Genomic DNA, 19078 nt, shown 5'->3' with positions numbered 1-19078 from the left:
TTTGACAAATGACAATTACTGTGACATCAAGACAAAAATAGGATGATTTGTCTAGACGTTGTTGAGGTAATTCCAATTCAATAAGCTCTGTTCAGAAGGGGTATAAAAGTGAATTGATAAGAGATACCTAATGAAGTAGGTACGAGAGAAAGGTATGCTCTTTTGGTAACTGCGATCTATAATTTCGAAGACAATGTTCAAGATTTTGATTTTTATAGCTTACTAGAATACCAACTTTCTTTCATTTTTTTTTTCTCATTGCTCTAATGTACCTGCATTATATTGTTAAAATGGAAATGTTCATACTGCAATGCTACTGCAATCTCGTAGTGACATTGTGAGTGTGAACACCCACCTTAAAGGGTGTGTACAGTTCTGATCGCGGTGAGGATTCAGCTTTTCACTTTTTGCGAGATATTCAGAAACTACTATTTGAGATGTCAAAGAGCATGCAATTCTAAGGGGTATCAAAAGTTTATTTGATGAAAATCGGTTTTGAAATGGCTGAGATATCCCAAAACAAGGTGAAAGAAAGAGATCCTAATAAAAGGTGTGGCCTGTCGCCTTTTATTATTATCACTTTTTTGGATATCTCAGCCATTTGAAAACCAATTTTCATCAAATAAACGTTGAATCCTTCTTAAAATTACATGCTCTTTCATATTTCATAAGAGGTTTCTCATTATCTTACTTAGGAATGTTCAAAACAAGAATCCCCACCTCAACCAGTACTGTACAGTCCCTTTAAGCACATTTTCTGCATTATTTGTTAGAGCTTAGTTTGATTTTGGATTTGCACAACTCCAATGTAGTCTTCTCTTTATGAATGCCTGTATTTACTGCTTCTGTGCACTGTTTTCTTTGCCAATGCTGGAGTATTTGGGGGCTTACCATGACATGAGGCGATTAGATCCAAGCAGTTTTTAGATCAAGCATGATGAATTGAGGCTGCAGTATGCCAGAATAGAATTCAGAAACGGCCAGAAATAGCTTCCCAATGGTGTAGATGTAGACCGCAAGGGGACTTTTATTGATAGTCTGGATCTTCTAAGGTTCTTCCTTAATAAAATGAGTTTGATTTTTTTTTCTTTTCTTTTTTTGGTAACATGCCCCAACAAGGGAGGGAGTTGAGAGAGAGAGAGGTAAACACAGTGACAAAGATCGTCTATCACCAGAAAGACTGAATGGTTGAGAGTGTAATCATTAAATAATAGTTATCATTTTTTTGCAAACAAAACAGAGGAAAGTAAGAACATTTTGTTTTATATGAGTGTGTAGGTCTTTGACTACTGAATTAAAAGAAAGAGGTAACCCTACCTCAGATTTGAGACTTTAATAAATGTACAAAGTGAAAAAGAAATCAATATTTGTACACACATTCCAAAGCAGGAGAAAAAACTAATGAAGGCTAAAAATAAGGTGATGAGCAAGTGGCAGCCACCAGGAGTGTGAGTGATAGAAATGAGAGATACAGTGAATGATATGAGAGAGAAAAAACGAAAGATGTTTTGATGTAAATAATATGAATTGAGTGGGTTCAAGTCCATGTATGATTTGGATTTATACATGAATGAAGAGACGTGGGAGATAGATGGGGATTATTTTACATTTGAATACAAAATGCTTCTAAACTATGCTCCCTTCACATGACATGCTGCTAAGTAGAAATGAGCACTGCTTTATTTGCCTGTAATGCTGTATGCCTTTCTATCTGTCAAGCCAAGAACTACTTCTTCTTATAGAGTGTAGTTGTCCAGTTATGACTGATGGCTGTCATATGCCATCATACCTTGTTCATCCCCAATTTGTTCTTCAAGGATTATACATGTGTTTGCTATGATGACAAGTATTCCCATGGTAAACTTTGACTAGAAGAGACACATGAGGTTTAGTGAGATGACTTCATATGAAGGGGACTTGCAGCTTTGAGTGCAGATGGAATTTGGAAATGAAAAGGAGTCTCAGGAATGGTGTACACATGTAGATTACTTTGAAAGAAAGAAATTGTTGTCTGTCGCTAACCACAAATAGGATGTACCCTCTCTTTAGATGCAAAATACCTCTGGGTACACAAAAACTCTCGTACATCACACAAAATATGTTTCAATATTCGTGTATGCTTTGATAAAATGAACAAGACAGTGCGGTGTATTGAAGGAAAAAACAACAACAGAAAGAGAGTACAAGATGGCGGATGCTAGCTCTGTCACCAGTGATTGTCGGTGAAGAGAGACAGGGTTTGTTTGCAGCTATCCTCCAATTATAGACAGGATCCATGCTGTCAGGTGCTGAAGACCTTTGACCCCTGGAAAGAGTCAGCAGTAAGAATTCCTCTAATCACTGGCAATTTGTGAAAACAAAGCACAAACTGATATCCTGACTTAGCACTCATGCTGCTTTCACCTTCTATGAAACAAGGATGGGAGATGGTTGGACTATCATTGCATCCAGACATTGTTTTCATTGTAATGATTTCTGATTGGATCATTCAGTTCTTACAGCCTGATGTCATGAGCTTTCCCCTCGAAGGGAAAACTACAACAGTGTGTGATGAAAACTTCAGAAAGTTTGCACTAGTACTTGAATTTTTAGCTTCCTTTTTCCCCCATGAATTTCATTCCTGGAATTGGAGAAGAAAGCTTTCGCAGGGCAAGTAGGAAGAATGATGCTTGATGGAGTCATGTGGACATCCCTGAGAAGAAAAAGCCAAAAAGTGAGGAAACTGGCAGAAGAGAGAGGGATGAAAAGAGACACATCTTGGATGAGACATGGGAGGGAGGCATGCACATTTCTAAATCCACAGCTTATCACAGATATATTGACTTGTGTACAACAAGAGATTAGGCTGACCAGGAGTATTCCTGAAAATGGTCAAATATCGACATTGTAGGCTGATCCCACCAGTCTGGTTTGACTAGAGGCAGATCTTAGCATGAGACCACCCACTCATTCACTGTTAGAATGGTTCCAAGATGAGACTACCCATCCTCATCATACAGGATGACTTCAACCTTCAGTGTCTATTCACTAACTCTCCTTCTTAAAGGACAAGTTCACCTTCATAGACATGTGGATTTTTTGTGAATGCAGCAATATCAGTAGAATGGATCTGTGAGAGTTTGAGGGAAATCGGACAATCCGTTCAAAAGTTATGAATTTTTGAAGTTTCTGCTCAGTCACGACTGGATGAGAAGACTACATAGCTTGTGATGTCACACGTGTACAACAAGAAAGTATAGAGAAAATTCAACATATTTTTATTTTCCTCCCATCATAAAAGAACACTCGATTTCTCTCTTTCAGAAGGCATGGGGAATAATATTACCCTTAACATACATCAGTAGCAAGTCAAAGAAATGTGCGCTTTATTCAAAGAGTAAAGTTTTGTGAAATTCTCTTTTTATTTTCCTTATATCGTTGTACGCATGTGACATCATACACTGTGGTAGTCTTCTCATCCAGCAGTGACTGCGCAGATACTTAAAAAATTCTTGAGTTTTCCTCTATAGAAGATGCATCCATATTACCTATGATATACTGCAATATTTCACATGGAATATCATGATGTGAATGAAAATGCACCATGAAATATATGTATGCTACAAAATACATCCTGAAATATATGTAGGGTTAGTGATTTAGACTTTACCCAAAATATGTGTGTGAGATTTGAGTATGAGTAGTAACATGAAATACAACAGATCGTACAGCAGTGTATTCTTCACATGACATACGTGGCACACTTTGTGTCTTTTCCTGTTGAAGATATGCACAGTGCACGATGCTTCGATACCAGGAATACCATGGTATTTCTTACTAAGTGAATTACTGCTGTATCTTCTACCATGTTTTTTCGTTTTGTTTTGTTTTGTTTTGTTTTTAGTGCCAGAAAATTCCCATGGTATTTAATACCAGAATAATTCTGATGTTGATGCACCTCTAGAGTTATTCACAGATGTCTACAGGAAACATCTTTCAATGCCCAAAGAAGAATTTCCTGTAAATTATCTATGATATGTTCTGTGGTAGTTGTCGTCGTGTTGAAGAAGAGTCCTAAATCCATCATTGAATCATATCACTAAACCCTCTAGTGACCATCTTTCCTACATATATCTGATTCTAATATGAGCATGGGTCTGCATGGTAATCAATAACAGTTTATTCTTGGATTGTACTGGTGTAACCATTGCTAACTGATGATAGATTAGGAAGCAAGGAAATGTGATGAAACAAGCAAGCACGATACATACTACAATAGCATGCCATGTGAGTCTTGACCCATACTGCTAGCAGCTTTGACTGAGTGAGAAAATGAAAGTCCTTCTTGCTTTCCTAGCTTGCTAATGATATCCAGGTGTGGAGAGATTGTATGGCTTTGGGTATGATAGGTTTTAAAACTTCAGATGGATATCATTTTACCTCTACTGATTGTTCTCGAATGGAATTGATTACCTCTGACATTGAATAAAGCTTTGACTATAATTTCAAGAGAGATAAAAAAAAAAAAGTAGAAAGTAATGTCCCGGCAGTCTTCCTACACACCCTCCTCTTTTAAGGCTACTAATGTAGGAGTGGCAAGCAATTCAATTTGTCTCAATGCTGAAAAGAAATAGACCTACTGTTTTTATCCCATGAATGTTACAAAACAAAATTAACTATCTGAGGCATATGGTAGGTTTGGGGGCATCTTAGCAGGACATATTGTACATACCAAGCAGATTTAAGAGATTGACTGACTAAATGAAATAATTTACTAGATTAATTTTTTTTGGGGTCTCTCTAAAAGTATTGATCTCATGAAATGTTATTCATTGTGTTCTTGCTTGACCTGTCTGCAAGTTTCCCTTGCCTTCACGATAAGCATTTCTCTCTTTAGACCTAAGTGCGATCTTCAACCTTTGTAATGTCATTCACACAGACAAAATAGCCCACTAATTGCCGATTGTGATAATATGTCGACCAATCTGCACATGCCCAAAATGACCTTTTCCCTAGTGTTCATGTGCTGTTATGATGTGTGTTTTGAAAGATGGGGTTAAAAATCTAAAGATTATTTACTTCCTACGGTGTAAATTATTGCACTGTTTTTCAAATAATGGCTATAATTCTGAAATAATCACAAAATTTCTTGGGATTTTGGTTTGGATTGGAATGTTGATGTGCTATTGAGTAAGATTTTTATGTTCACTCTGGCAAAAATTAAAGATATGGATCACAATGCCAATCTCAAAATTTGTATCCTACTAATTCACACCAGAGTGAATACCACTATGGTTATCTCATACCAGTGCTGCTCCTTTCTTCCCTGCAATAGGTGAGACAGGCAGATGAAAGCTGTGTATTAGTTTTAGAAGATAATCATTTCCGCTAGTGATAATGCCCTCAGCTTTCCCACCTTTCACTATGTTCCCATTTCTCTCTCTCTCTCTCTTTCTCTCCTTTCTTTTGGAGTAGGTAGATGACTCTGTCCTCTACCTATCAGGATCTGTGCTTTTAGCATGCCACCCATAGGGCTCCCTACTCACTGTGTTGTCATAACTGTTTCAGTCCTGATATTGTCTGTTGTGTTAATGATAATCAAGGAGAAACTGTTTTAGGAGGTTGAGGCTAAATCAGCACTATACATGACTTGCTCAACTTGCCGGGGAATATTTTATGAAAGCACAAACACTTTGGAATCTTTTGAGTCACTTTGTACTCGGGAATCAAAATATAAGTTTAAAGGGACTGTACAGTACTGGTTAAGTTGGGGATTCATGTTTTGAACATTCCTAAGTGAGATAATGAAAGCCTCTTATGAAATAGGAAAGAGCATGTAATTTTAGGAAGGATTCAATGTTTATTTGATCAAAATCGGTTTTCAAATGGCTGAGATATCCCAAAAAGTGCTAATAATAAAAGGCGACATGCCACAACTTTATTAGGATCTCTTTGTTTCACCTTGTTTTTGGATATCTCAGCCATTTCAAAACCGATTTTCATCGAATAAACTTTTGATACCCCTTAGAACTGCGTGCTCTTTGACGTCTCATAGAGTGATTTCTGAATATCTCGCAAAACGTTAAAAGCTAAATTCTCACCTCGACCAGAACTGTACACACCCTTTAAGATAAAAACTGTGGGAGGAAAATGGTCCAAGGGTCAAGCTCAGGATGAATATAGAACTGATCTCTTGGTGAGCTCCTTAGTACAACATGACAATCAGGTTTATTTTCTTTCATTTCTGTTGTGCAAACAATGTTTAATATAACAGTCAAAGTGGAAGATTTATGTAGTTCAATTGTACTGCAGTTCATTGTATCAGTCCTAGGCTGGTTCTGCTGATAGTGTCAATTTGTATTTTTCTCCATATTACAATTGCACCAGAATCTTGAACAGGACATGATACCTGTCTCAGTGGACAAGAATCTCACATACAGTACTAGTCATGTACAGGAGATAAATGCACCAATGCTGTGCCATGGATAATACACCATCTATTCACACACACATGATTGTTTCAAATGAATGATGACACATTTTTATCATGTGGCTCTGCTGCCATTTGTACACAACTATCCTAGTTTTATTTGTTTTGTTAATAATATTTTCCCTTCTTTCTGTGTCACTCTCTTCACTTATTTGTGCACCAGGTGGGTGATAGTCTACAGAGGAAAATGAGATTGAGACCAGACAAGGCCCAGCTGGTACATCAACACATTCTGGAAGGTACTGTGGTGTTTTTCTTAGGATGTTGAACAAAATGATGATGATGAGGAGGAGGAGGAGGAGGAGGAGGATCGTGATGATGGTGATGGTGGTGATGGTGGTGATGGTGGTAGTGGCTATGGGGGTGATAATGCCCATGAGAATATAGATAGTGGTAGTTTCTAATGATCATGACACTAGGGAAGCCAGTAATGATGGTGAGGGTGATGAGTTGTGATGGTACCATCAGTAACCATAGCTGGTAATCATCATACTATTGATGTGAAGGAAGTAATAGTATTGGCAATACTGTGATGATTATGATCTCTGATGTTGGGATTTTACACTTGAAATCTTGTGTTATCAACCTAGCTGTCTTTTATTCCTTTGCATGCATGGCATGTAAGTTTTTACCCATGCAAACATACATTTCACCCATACAAATGTACATTTCACTCAAACAAACACACATTTTACCCATACAAACACATATTTTACCCATACAAACACACATTTCACACATACAAACACACATGTCACACATGCAAACACACATTTCACCCATACAAACACACATTTCACTCATGCAAGCACACATTTTACCCATACAAACACACATTTCACTCATGCAAGCACACATTTTACCCATACAAACACACATTTCACTCATGCAAGCACACATTTTACCCATACAAACACACATTTCACTCATGCAAGCACACATTTTACCCATACAAACACACATTTCACTCATGCAAGCACACATTTTACCCATACAAACACACATTTCATTCATGCAAGCACACATTTTACCCATACAAACACATATTTCACCCATGCAAACAGACATTCATGAACTCACTGTGTGCCTACATGTTTTCATTCTTGACTAGATACTACCATGGAACCAATGGTCAGTGCTACCCATCAGAGACTAAAGAGGGCACGGATAGAACAGGACTTGGACTGCAAGATCAAAAATAGACCAGGACCACTGGAACTCATTGAAGGAAATATCCTGAAGGCAGAGCAGTTTGTAGAGCAAGCAGTCAAGGGTGAGGATTGCAATCATGACAAGATTATGTAACTCAAGCCCGAATCTTTCATGACAAGATTATGTAACTCAAGCCCTGTTTTAACAGAGTCTTTCAAACCAGAGTTACCTCAACTGTGTCCAAGCAGTCTTTTTTTTTTTACCTTGCCAGTTACAACAATCCCCGCAAAATGTTGCTCAGACACCGTTGCAGTAACTTTTTCCAAATTTTATCGTAGTCAGCTCGGGTAATTGCCCCTACAACCCTTCTGTTAAAATGCTATTGCAGTAACCTTCCTTTGATACACTCAACACACGTATGCCCAATAGTCCAAACGAATGACCTACCGCTTGCCAATCACAAGCATGGAGTATAACCATGCCCCTTTGCACAGGAATGGAAGGGATGTTATAAAAACCTACTTGGAGAAGGCTTTCAGTGTGTGTCTGTTAAAACAGTACCCCTCACTCTTTCTTGCAGTGTTATTATCCAAGGCGAGGAATTTGTTCTCCATGCTTCCCAACATTGTCAGGGTAAAGTCTGTTAAAACAGGGCTGTAGTAACCAGTGCAGTAAGTTAGCTTTCTTTGATTTGTCATAAGAATTATTCTAAAAAGGAATGATACTAAGTCATGCTGGGAGGTAGAGGTATAGACAGCCATTGGACAAAGTTTTCCATGGTATTATGCACGGCACTGTAAAAGTTATGATATTCAGTACTGACAGTGATAGGACTCAGAGACTGTCAGTAGCTTACAATGTTCAGGGCTGAAAGCACTCTAACTACAGATACATGTCACATTTGCAACAATTCAATGAATGAAGTCAATTTTTCTTGTTCGCTTCAATGCAGATGGCAAGGTGAAATTCTTGAAGACCAGCAGCATGGAGACATGTGACACATCAGCATTCAACTTTGATGAAGATAGTCAAGAAGGGTGTAGTGATGATCCCCTCTCACCACCTCAGTCTTACTCTCAGCAGTCAGATAACCCTCCCAGCAGTGTTGGCAGCGTCCCATCACCACCTGACTTCACTTCCTACTATGACAAGCAGCAAGCTAACACTTACAGTATCACATCTACATCCAGTAGTCCTGGCCACATCAAGATGCCTCCAACACCATCATCAACAATTACCATAAAGCAGGAGCCAGGTGTGACCAGCCCTTCCCCCTTCAGCAGTGTGGCTAACGTCACCTCCTCCTCTCCCTCTAGTGGTAAGAGCAGTGCCTCCTCATCTTCAAACTCCAGAAATGCTCGAAAGAAGCAGACAAAGCGTAACAAACCCAAGGAGATCAAGTTTCATGAATACAAGCCACCTAATGAGACAGCCAGCAAACTGTCTATTCCACCTAACAATGGCAACCCCTACAACCTCCTTTTGATGCAGCAACAGCTGCTCTTACAACTTCAGCTCCTGCAGCAGCAGCACCACCAACTCATCCTTCCTAATGCCCCCAGTATGACCTCCTCAAAGCTCTCTCCTATCAACCCAGGTGCACAGTCTCCAAGTAGCACTACTGTAACAAGCTCTTCATCACCTGTGCCTCAGGACAAACTGAGCACAGTCAACGCAAAGACACGGATTCTTTCCAACCTTGAAGATATGAAAGTGTCAGAGCTCAAGATGGAGCTAAAAAACAGAGGACTTCATGTGTCAGGCACAAAGCCACAACTAGTGGAGCGATTACGCCCATATGCCGATGTTTCAATGTCACCCATTTCCACGGCAACCACATCCAATCAAGATGTGACTTCCTCCTCTACTGGTTCTATTGGAGGCACGAAGGTTACCAGCTCTACAGACATGGGCCAGGAGGTAGCCAGTGAGACCAGCAGCGCCAGGCCATCCATGAGTTCCCCTCCAGTGTCACCTCCTGATTTTAAATCACCTCTTTCAGTGTCATCAGAGCCATCAGAACCACCTTCCCCAGGCAGTGCCTTTGATCCCATGTCCCCAATCACATTCCAAGTGGCCCCACAGACAACCGTTCCCAGCTCCTGTTCCTCCCTTCCAGTATCCTCACCACCCTCAGTCTTCAGCCAGGGTTCTGATACCCAGCAGAAGCAAGCAACTCCCCCTGTTTCACTGCTCTCACAAGTCACAGGAAAGCACACCATGCCTACAGAAAGCAGTGAAAGCAGCTTGCGGTTGGAAATGATGGACATGTCGGCAGAATTGGGCTTTGCAGCATCCCAGGTCGACAGTGACATCTTGAGAAAGCAGCAACAGAAGATAGAGGAACTTCAGAGAGCTCTGACATTATCACAGCTCCAACTGCGACAGCAACAACAGACGCAGTACTTGCCAACACCCCCACCACCACCTCCACCCCCACCACCACCTCATCCTGCAGCAGTGGCTGCAGCAGCCGCTGTTAGCCAGTCATCTCCCACAGGCTCTCCTATGAAGCTATCCAGTATGAATGTCTTGCCTTCAAGCCTGTCTTCTACCATGTCCCTTCCTACCACCATCACCTCTACCACCATTCCCCCTCCTATGTCCAGCCAAGTCAAGTCCCAGTCTCCACCTAAACAGGTCATTTCACCTGTGTTCCAAGCACAGGATTTACTGCACTCCCTTGGCCAAGGTCAGAGAGCCTTCTCCTTCTCCACTCCTCCCCCAAACAGCCAGCCTTTCCAGTTCTCTGCCAAGACCTCCACTGATTCTAAGCCAGCCATGGTGGCTAATGGAGTTGTGTCAGGACAGAAATCCTCGTCTCTGCCCAGCAGTCCCACAGATCCTGCAATGATGAACATGTTCAGTGTGGGGGCAGGTTTCAGCAGTCCCCCACCAAATTATGAAGAAGCTGTGAGACAGAGCAAGGAGAGACAGAGGAAGGAACGGGTATGTCATGGAATCAGTTTATCTTAGAAGGAACGGGTATGTCATAGAATCAGTTTATCTTAGAAGGAACAGGTATGTCATGGAATCAGTTTATCTTAGAAGTAAAGGAGTGCAATGAACATAGAATCCTCAATGTAAAACAGTTGGTATTTGCTCATGCAAATGTGTATCTGTTCTGTGTTTCTCTGACTGGTTTAGTGCAGTTGAGGTTGATAGATTTCAGTCCTCAGTGTATACTGTCGAAGCTGCCGCTGGCATTGCGACAGGCATTCAATGCATTTAGTGTAGACAATAACTTCCATATGCATGTTAAATTTGTGATTCTTGGCTCTCACGAAATTTGCGAAATTAAAATGCATAGCGAATAACATGATGTTATGAATGCACCTACAATCTTATAATGATTTGTTTTTTGGTATGTTTGTTGTGTGTCTTTCTTCAGGCCCATCTGGGAAACCTGCTGAACCCAGGAAGCACTGAGTCAGGAGAGCTACGAATGACAAAGAGTCAGGACCTCGATGACTTGTTAGAGGTGCTGGTGGATCATGGCTGTAAGTAGTGTGACTCTTCTTACGGCTTATTTCACTTGTCAGTCTTCACTTGTACAGAACCAGTTCCTGGTTGCATTCCAATCGCATGATCTCTGAACTTTGAACTCTCCTGTGTACTAGAAATTATTTCAATAATCCAATGTATAGTAATGTGTAATAAAGGAGACCTTTTTAAGATTTGTCTGGGTGTATTCAGGAGTGAGCCATATACGGCTCTATATTGCAAGATAACACCAAGTGATGTATCGTTACACAGCCTCAAACCGGCAAGAGACTGCATGAATATTTTCCATTTGTGTAGTCAGTAAGCATATATATGATAAGAATAGTTGTTATATGGTGGTGTATCTGTCATATAACATTCACAAGCCGTAGTCTGGCACTACCCTTTAAATGTGATTATGAAAACCTTTGGTATACAATCCGACGTATGCCACTTTATCAAAAACCTGCAAATTGCTAAGTGTTACCTCTTCAAAAACATTCTATCGCAATTTTAGATGTGTGACATAGAGAACGTTTTAGAAAAGAGAAGAATGTTCTCACCTGAAGTATTGCATCAATACCTGCCTAAATAATGGAGAATCTGAACCAGAAGTGTTGGCAATTGCAGCACAATGCTAATACTTCAGTGATTGATGGGTGATACATATCCAGAAGACTGAACAGAATCTTTCTAATCATAGGTCATAGATCATTGACTTATGCTTGTAATTGTGATCATTAAGACATTTTATTGTATATGTTACACTTCTCTTTTACTCCACTTTTAGATCAAATTCCGACCACTCCAAAGAACAAGGATATGATTAACCTTAGTACAACACGGCTGCCTCAGCCTCATGCCTCCATGCCTGGACTGAGCATTGGGCCAACTACCAGTGCACAGAGACTCACTCAAAGCAGCCCATCAACATCGATGACTACCAGCCATCAAAATCATCCCCATCAACATCATCACCAGACTCCACCTCCCCCTCCTCCCCATCCACAGCAGCAGCAGCAGCAACAACAGCTTACCAACCCTGCCACACCCATCACAATCCCCCACACCTCTACCAGCTTGGCAGCAGCACCATCCCCATCACCAGTGGAGCTTCCAATGGATGTTGATGGTTCTGATCTTGCACTGCCCTCCCTGGACCTTGGTAAGCCTCAGCAGGATGTCCATAGAGACAACCAGCTGGCATCCTCCAGCCTCGCTGATAAGGACAATGGTAACATGCTACCATTTGATCTGCCAAGTATGCAGGTAGACAGTGATACCAACTTTTGGTCTGTGAGTGGGGACGGGGCATCACTTAGTAGTGGTATGCTTGGCCAGCCATCGGGCAGTGACTCAGAGATGAACTGGCTTGACCTCATGATGCCCTCTACAGGATCAGGTCTCACACCTGTAAGTGTGACTCCACCAACCAGTATAGGGGCAGAGGGGACACCCCTTGGAAAGGAGCCATTTTCTCTCAACCTGTTTGACCTTAATGATGATGCTTGGGACATACATGTAACAGACTGATAGAAGATGCTCATGACATCTTCTTTATTTCTTTTTATGAATATGTTTAACAAATTCCATATGACAAATTACCTTCACATCACGATACTTCCAGTCAGTGCAACAGAGACTGCAGTGTATGTTGCTCAATATTTTTGGCTGTATGTTCAAACCTCCCATTCATATGTCCCTGGAGCTGTTTTGGGAGTTCTGGATTTCTCCTACTTTTGTGTTTCTTTTGCTCATTACAATGAGACAGACTTGACATTTCCAAATTCATTTTCCTTTTTCTCATGTTTTTGTCATTTTGAGAGAGTTTTAGGTGTCAAGAGTTTTGTAGGCGATGGACATTGTTGCGAGAAATATGCCAGCAGGCATTCACCTTAGTTACCATTCAGTCTCTTATCAAGGTTACTGATTGACTGGCTGTGTTACCTGTCTGTCATACCATGGCTCTTACTCTAGGCAAGAGACGAGCCACAGTTCAGGCAAGGATCACCGCATAGTATATGTTTCAGTTTAGCATTGGTCAGCACCAAGTTTGTGAAAGCCACATTTGGCTCTGAAAAAGCTTTAGATACATGGTGATCTTTACTTAATGTCATGGACAACTGCAATTTGTAAAAGTTTATGTCTTTGTGTGAATGGAGGGTGTGTGCTAGTGTATGAAGTAAATAACTAAGATTTAAAAACAGAGTCTCTGGACTTATTATATAGTGATGCACAAATATCTGCAATCCTTATTCTATGCTATTCAAGTGTTCATGGATATTTGAAGATGTTTAACGATTTGAAAGTGAAAAACAGCAAGAGAAGTGAACTCAAAATGACCCAGCAGCATGTAATTGTAGGACCATCCTGCAATAGAACATTCTACTGCAAGTGGCATTATGGACTACATTGTATCTACCCATGTAAAGGAGTACTAGGGTTAGATTTTGTTGAAAGTTTGTCCTACAAGACCTGTGGTGATGAATATTTGGATTGATATCAATGATTTGTAACTTCTTTATTTTTCTCCCTCCTCAGATAGAATGCCTAGCAATACTGCAGTTTGCAGTTTAGGGAAATATGCTACAACAAAATGAGGGAAAACCCCCAAATTTGTGGAAATGTCTTACTTTGTCTGATGAACTTGATATTGAAGTTGCATTATGAGTCACTTCTGCATTGTAGTTCAGACATAGTTTTGTGTGTGTGTGTTTGTGTGTATAGAACTTTGAGGTAATATCCTAAGACAAAGAAAATCAACATCTTGGGTACATGCACACATTTAGAGGGACATATACGTGTACATGTACTTTTTAGATACGGGAATTCATCAAATTTTCCACCTCTCTGGGGCAGTTTTTCTCCCTGAGATTAACAGAATAGCTTCAAACATAATTGGACCTTTTACCCTAGTCATTACAAAGCATCAAAGAATTGCACTCATATGTCGTGTTTAAAAAATGAAACAAAAGGGGAAAAATACAAACATGATGGGTTGAGATGAACAGCTGGGGACCGTTTCATGAAACTTTTTGTCAGTGATTTACACTGACAACTGTTAAAAGCTACTGAAATCCTTGCGTCTGATTGGCTGATAGCAAATTTGTCGGTGAAAATGCCCCCCAGGATTTCATGCCTCAGGAGAGACCTGTTCACATGAAGTATGTAAGAGAATACATTAGCCTCATTCAGACACACCAAATAACTTATCGTTTTCTCTCTTTTTTCTTTTTCGGTTTTTGGTTTTGCCGCGCGATGTGAAAATAAAAATTAAACAAATCTTTCATCCCACAATGCAACTCAACACACTAGGTTACACACTCAGGTGCTGGGATCACCCTCCTGTCATTTGTTGAGGTACATGTATGCACAGTCTGGACATTCAAGTGCATCATTTGGAGCCAAGTGACCCTTTTCTTTTCGCTGTGTGTGAACATGGGCAAAATCAATTTGATTTTCACTTTGGGATGAAAGAAAAAAAAACTCACTGCTGTGTGTGAATGCAGCTATTATTTTCTTGTGTTCAATTAGATCTACCACCTGAATCTACAGACTTATCTCTTTTTACCCATCTCACTCTCTCTTTAGATTGTCTGTAAGTGAGGCTGCTCTTTGAAAAACACCCTAGATAATGTGATGAGTATGGTGATAACCAATAGTGTTTGGTTACCAATCTATTAACCCCGGACCATAGCAAATTTTTCACCAGATTTATGAGTGCAAAGGGCATACCTGACTCAGAATGTCATCTTACTTGTACCGAGTGATTCCCTTAGTTGGAGGGGTCAATTAATTCCTGTAGCTAGCATTCTTCACAAGAGATATGATATGGCTATCAAGACTTCATTTTGCAACAAATATGTATTTTTATCATTTTACAAACCACAGAGATAGTCGCTGCATGCAGTCTATCTGTGAAAAGTAATGGTAATGCATAATGAGTCCATGTGAACATGATACCATTTCTCTGTACTGCAAATACTGTTGAAATACTGACTTTAAAACCACCCCTTGCCATGGGACATAGGTCCTTTGTAGATATTTTCAAGATGGAAGTTATGCTGGTGGGTTTTTTTTTTCATATGTAGTTTGATGTTGTTTGTATTGTTCTTCTAGTATGATTTTTTGGTAGGATATGATGACTTGAGTGAACTTTGTTGGCTCTTTATCCTGTCATGCTTAGATAGTAGCAACGTTATATTTGAGTTTAGGAACACTTGATGTTTCCATCTGAGGAGTGTAGAAGGTTGGTGATTCTTTTGTTACTATCTTCTCTCTTTCCAATTCTGTCAAACATGATTCATCTAGCAAGCATTCCACCTCTGTGCCAAGTATAGAGGTAGTCTTATGTTCAGTCTCTGCGTATTCATTTTTTTTTTTCAGATTCCTCCTCCATATTTGAGTCTTCATTATCTCTTCTTCTTTCTCTCTCATTTCTTTCCTCCCTTATTTGTTATTTTGTTATTTGTTTATTTATTTGCAGTTTAAGGTTCTGTAAACATGTGTTCAATTGTTGATTGTTTGGTGTTTGGATTTGATGTGGGTTAGTTGGGAATGCAAGAACTTCTGTAGGTTTTCAACAGCTTTGATGCATTTCAGGTAGCTATTTCCTTCTCTTTTCTTTGTGTTTCCAATATGTTTTGATAGACGATATACTGTCTCTATTTAATTTATCATCTCATGCATATCTTTCCAGTCCAATAGAATTCACATAATTTGTAAATAAGAGTAAGTTTACAAAATGAGTATTATCATGAATATCGATATTAATCATAATGAATATAAGAATAGAGTAAAAAATTTGGGGTGGTTTTGTGTAATTTTTTTCAGAAATTTGAAAGCATCAAGACTGAGTTCCCCCAGTATATTTCTGAGGTGTATATGTTGTATCAGAATATGTAAAGTAAGATGTTGTATATAGAACTCTGTGATATACCAAGTGTGATTAATTTTCTTTTCTTTTTATAATTACTCATCAAAATCAAATGACGGCCTAAAGTTGTAGATATTAGTTTGGTGTTGAAATGCTATGCAAACAGATACATCACCATCAAAGACAGAAAAAGTTTGAAAAAAACAAAGAAACAAACAAAATGTTCAAATTGTTTGGTCTTCCACAGTCACTTTGCTATATTTTAATTGTCGTATTTTGTGTGATATTGTAATATATAAATAATATAGGACATTTCTAGAATTGAGAAAGAATCATCAATGAAGAGTGGGTATCATTAGTGTGCTCACTGTGCAAGTCTATGTGGTGTCACTTCGTGGTTTGTTGGGAATTCCACTGTTATTTGAGTGTTGGAGGTGAAGGACTTATTTAAGAGGTGAAAGTTTTATTTTGAACCAATCAAGTACTGCAATATATGTTTTATAAATATTGGTGGTATGCAATAGAAGTAGTTTCTTTCAAGAATTTATTAGTAATTATTTGTGGTGATGCATGAAAGCATGCACATTCCCAACATTGAATATATCCTATCATTAAAAGAACAAAACACAATAGTTTTGTGTCTGCTAGCATTTCTGCAAATTAAAGCCAAACCCAGTGTAAATAAACACTGAGTTTCAAGGTGGCAATCCCCATATATAAAGATGTTTTTCAAGTAGAAAAACTTATGTTTGTGCCACAGTATTACATTATTTCTTTTTGATGAATACACCCTTTTGTTCACAATGGGCTTCTTAGATTGAAAGTGTATCAATGTCTTGAAAAGCAATTTAGTGACATGAAAGAGTATAAGAAGAATATTCCAAATTGCTCTAAAACATGTATGTGTCTTGAATTTTTACTTGTCAACAGGCAATATCAGTAGGCAATGATCGCACAGATTGGATATTTTCATGTGGATCTTTACGTGTAGTATACATATGTGCACAATGGCTTGGCCAACTGTAGCAACATACCATACACTCACCTAATACTGTATGCTGAGTGCGGGGTTCAGACACTTCATGTTTTCCGTGGTACTGAGGCAATTTGCAATGTATGGGGGTGTACTGTGCGTAGCATGCATGCAGCATTCACATTCACAATTACACAGCTTTGATGATTTTGTATTAGCTGCAATGAGTGGATACATACAAGGAAATCACAGACACACATGGAAAGGGTATTTATGAAATTCTTTTTGGAATGAACTTCATAAGCACTGGCTTTAAAATCAATGTTTAGTAAATCATGGAGGAAATTCAAAAGCAATGAGAAGTTTATTTGGAATACCTCTAAGGGCCTCTTCCACGTCACATTTTTGGGATATTAATACTCCTTAAATATAAGTGTGTCAAAGGGCTTTGGCAGACAACTTTGTGTTAATTATCTGGGTGAAAGTGAACAAGAACCACACATGGCTCTCTAAGCCATTTGCCCACAGCCCCCCCCCCCCCCAAAAAAAAAAAATAATAATAATAATAATAATAGTAAATGAATAAATAAATAATAATAAATAGATAAATGAATAGATAAATCCTAGAAGCAAATAGTGAAATCTGCTTGTCTCCCTACCAACTTAAGGCAAATGTGAGATGGTCTATTAGCTCCTATACATTATGTTTTCTTACCACAGTGACCCATGTAAGTAGGAACTGGCTATCTATCTACCTACTGATAAATTATAGTTTCTGCATAGTTATATGTACCATGGTATAAAAGAATGTACCTTTCCAGAGATGAAGCACAAATCCTACCCTTTGTTTGTATAAGGAGATCATTATAAACTAGCTGTGTAAAAACCTGCATTCCTGTGACAGGAAGATTTATCCATACTTAATTTACAACTTGAGACTTTCCCCTCTTGGAAGAGAATAAGGAATTTATTATAAAGTCATTGTACAAAGCCGCAGGATCCCATACTCTTTAAATGATCCTTACAGAACACCTCATCAATATTTTTCCTGTATCATTTTACATTTTTGATGAAGATTTTCTGTTGCTTTGTACATGTTTCATTTGTTTCATAGTGCACATTCTTGTACATTAAATAAAAAGAGGAAATATCCCAACACCCATGATAATACATCTAATAATAGTAGAGGTTGAAGGTTTATTCCGATAAAGCGTAAGTTACCAGTCTAGATTTACAAGTGTATTTGCATTGAAACAGAGTAATGTAACATAGTAAAGCTCTGTGAAGTTTTAGAAGTCTAAGAAGAGAAGTTAATGTGTGTATCATACCCATATGTAGGACAATCATTACTGTACAAGTGGTTTCTTTCGCGTACAGAAACTTTCGCGGTTTCCATCGGTGCCGACTTTTTCGCGTGTGTTTAAATTCGCGGTCGGTAATGATAGCGTTGTAACAAGCTACGAGTTCAAAACATTTTCGCGTGATGTTAAATTCGCGGTTCAACCTCAAAGCGCAAAAAGCGCGAAAATAAAGCCACCGCGAAAGAAACCACTTATACAGTATGTTGCTTCAAAATATTTTGAAGAAATGTTTGTGCATGAAGTTAATAGTCAGTGCTTGTCCTTAATCAAGTGAATGAAGACAAACTTCATAACTTTCACTGTTTTCAGTGCTTTGCTTCAATTTGGAATTCTGGCAAGAGCCCCATATGCTCTGGAGCTAGATTCATTGCATATCACTTGTACACACTAGGTAATTCAGTAGGGGAAAATAAAAAGAAGGATAAATGTACCTTTTCAAGAACTAATTTTGAGTATATCAGTGGTATCAAGGAAATAAGGAAGAATTTTTTGACTTTGACACTAAATATCTACTTCTTTTCTGTGGAAGACAAGAAATCATGATTTTGATAAGCCACAACTGTCTGAACAAATTAGGTGATAATAATAATGTAAGATGTTGCAAAAACATGGAAGATATATAATGGTAATGGTAATGAGAGTTATGATGATAGTAATGATAAGCATGATTATTATAATGATAACAGCAACAATAACAATGATAATAATAATGATAATTATAATAATAATAATAATAATAATAATAATAATAAAGATAATAATGA

General features: G+C 38.7%; 1 protein-coding gene across 2 annotated transcripts in view; it reads left to right on the top strand.

The window, feature by feature from the left end:
• LOC139745005 (uncharacterized) overlaps window positions 1–17455 on the top strand; it is a 176285-nt gene extending 158830 nt beyond the window's left edge. For both annotated transcript variants that reach the window (XM_071655409.1, XM_071655411.1), the window contains 5 exons: window positions 6633–6708; window positions 7581–7742; window positions 8574–10570; window positions 11013–11121; window positions 11895–17455. In XM_071655409.1, the coding sequence (XP_071511510.1) occupies window positions 6633–6708; window positions 7581–7742; window positions 8574–10570; window positions 11013–11121; window positions 11895–12637 (3087 nt within the window). In that variant the 3' untranslated portion in view covers window positions 12638–17455. The remainder of the gene's footprint in view (window positions 1–6632; window positions 6709–7580; window positions 7743–8573; window positions 10571–11012; window positions 11122–11894) is intronic.
• The last annotated feature ends 1623 nt before the right edge of the window (window positions 17456–19078 follow it).

This window comes from Diadema antillarum, unplaced genomic scaffold (genome assembly GCF_040938485.1).
Source record: "Diadema antillarum isolate AM-2024a unplaced genomic scaffold, OU_Dant_1.0 seq00001227_RagTag, whole genome shotgun sequence".
Classification (NCBI taxonomy): Eukaryota; Metazoa; Echinodermata; class Echinoidea; order Diadematoida; family Diadematidae; genus Diadema; species Diadema antillarum.
Note: the sequence above shows the minus strand (reverse complement) of the source record. Positions and strands in the feature narration are given on the sequence as shown.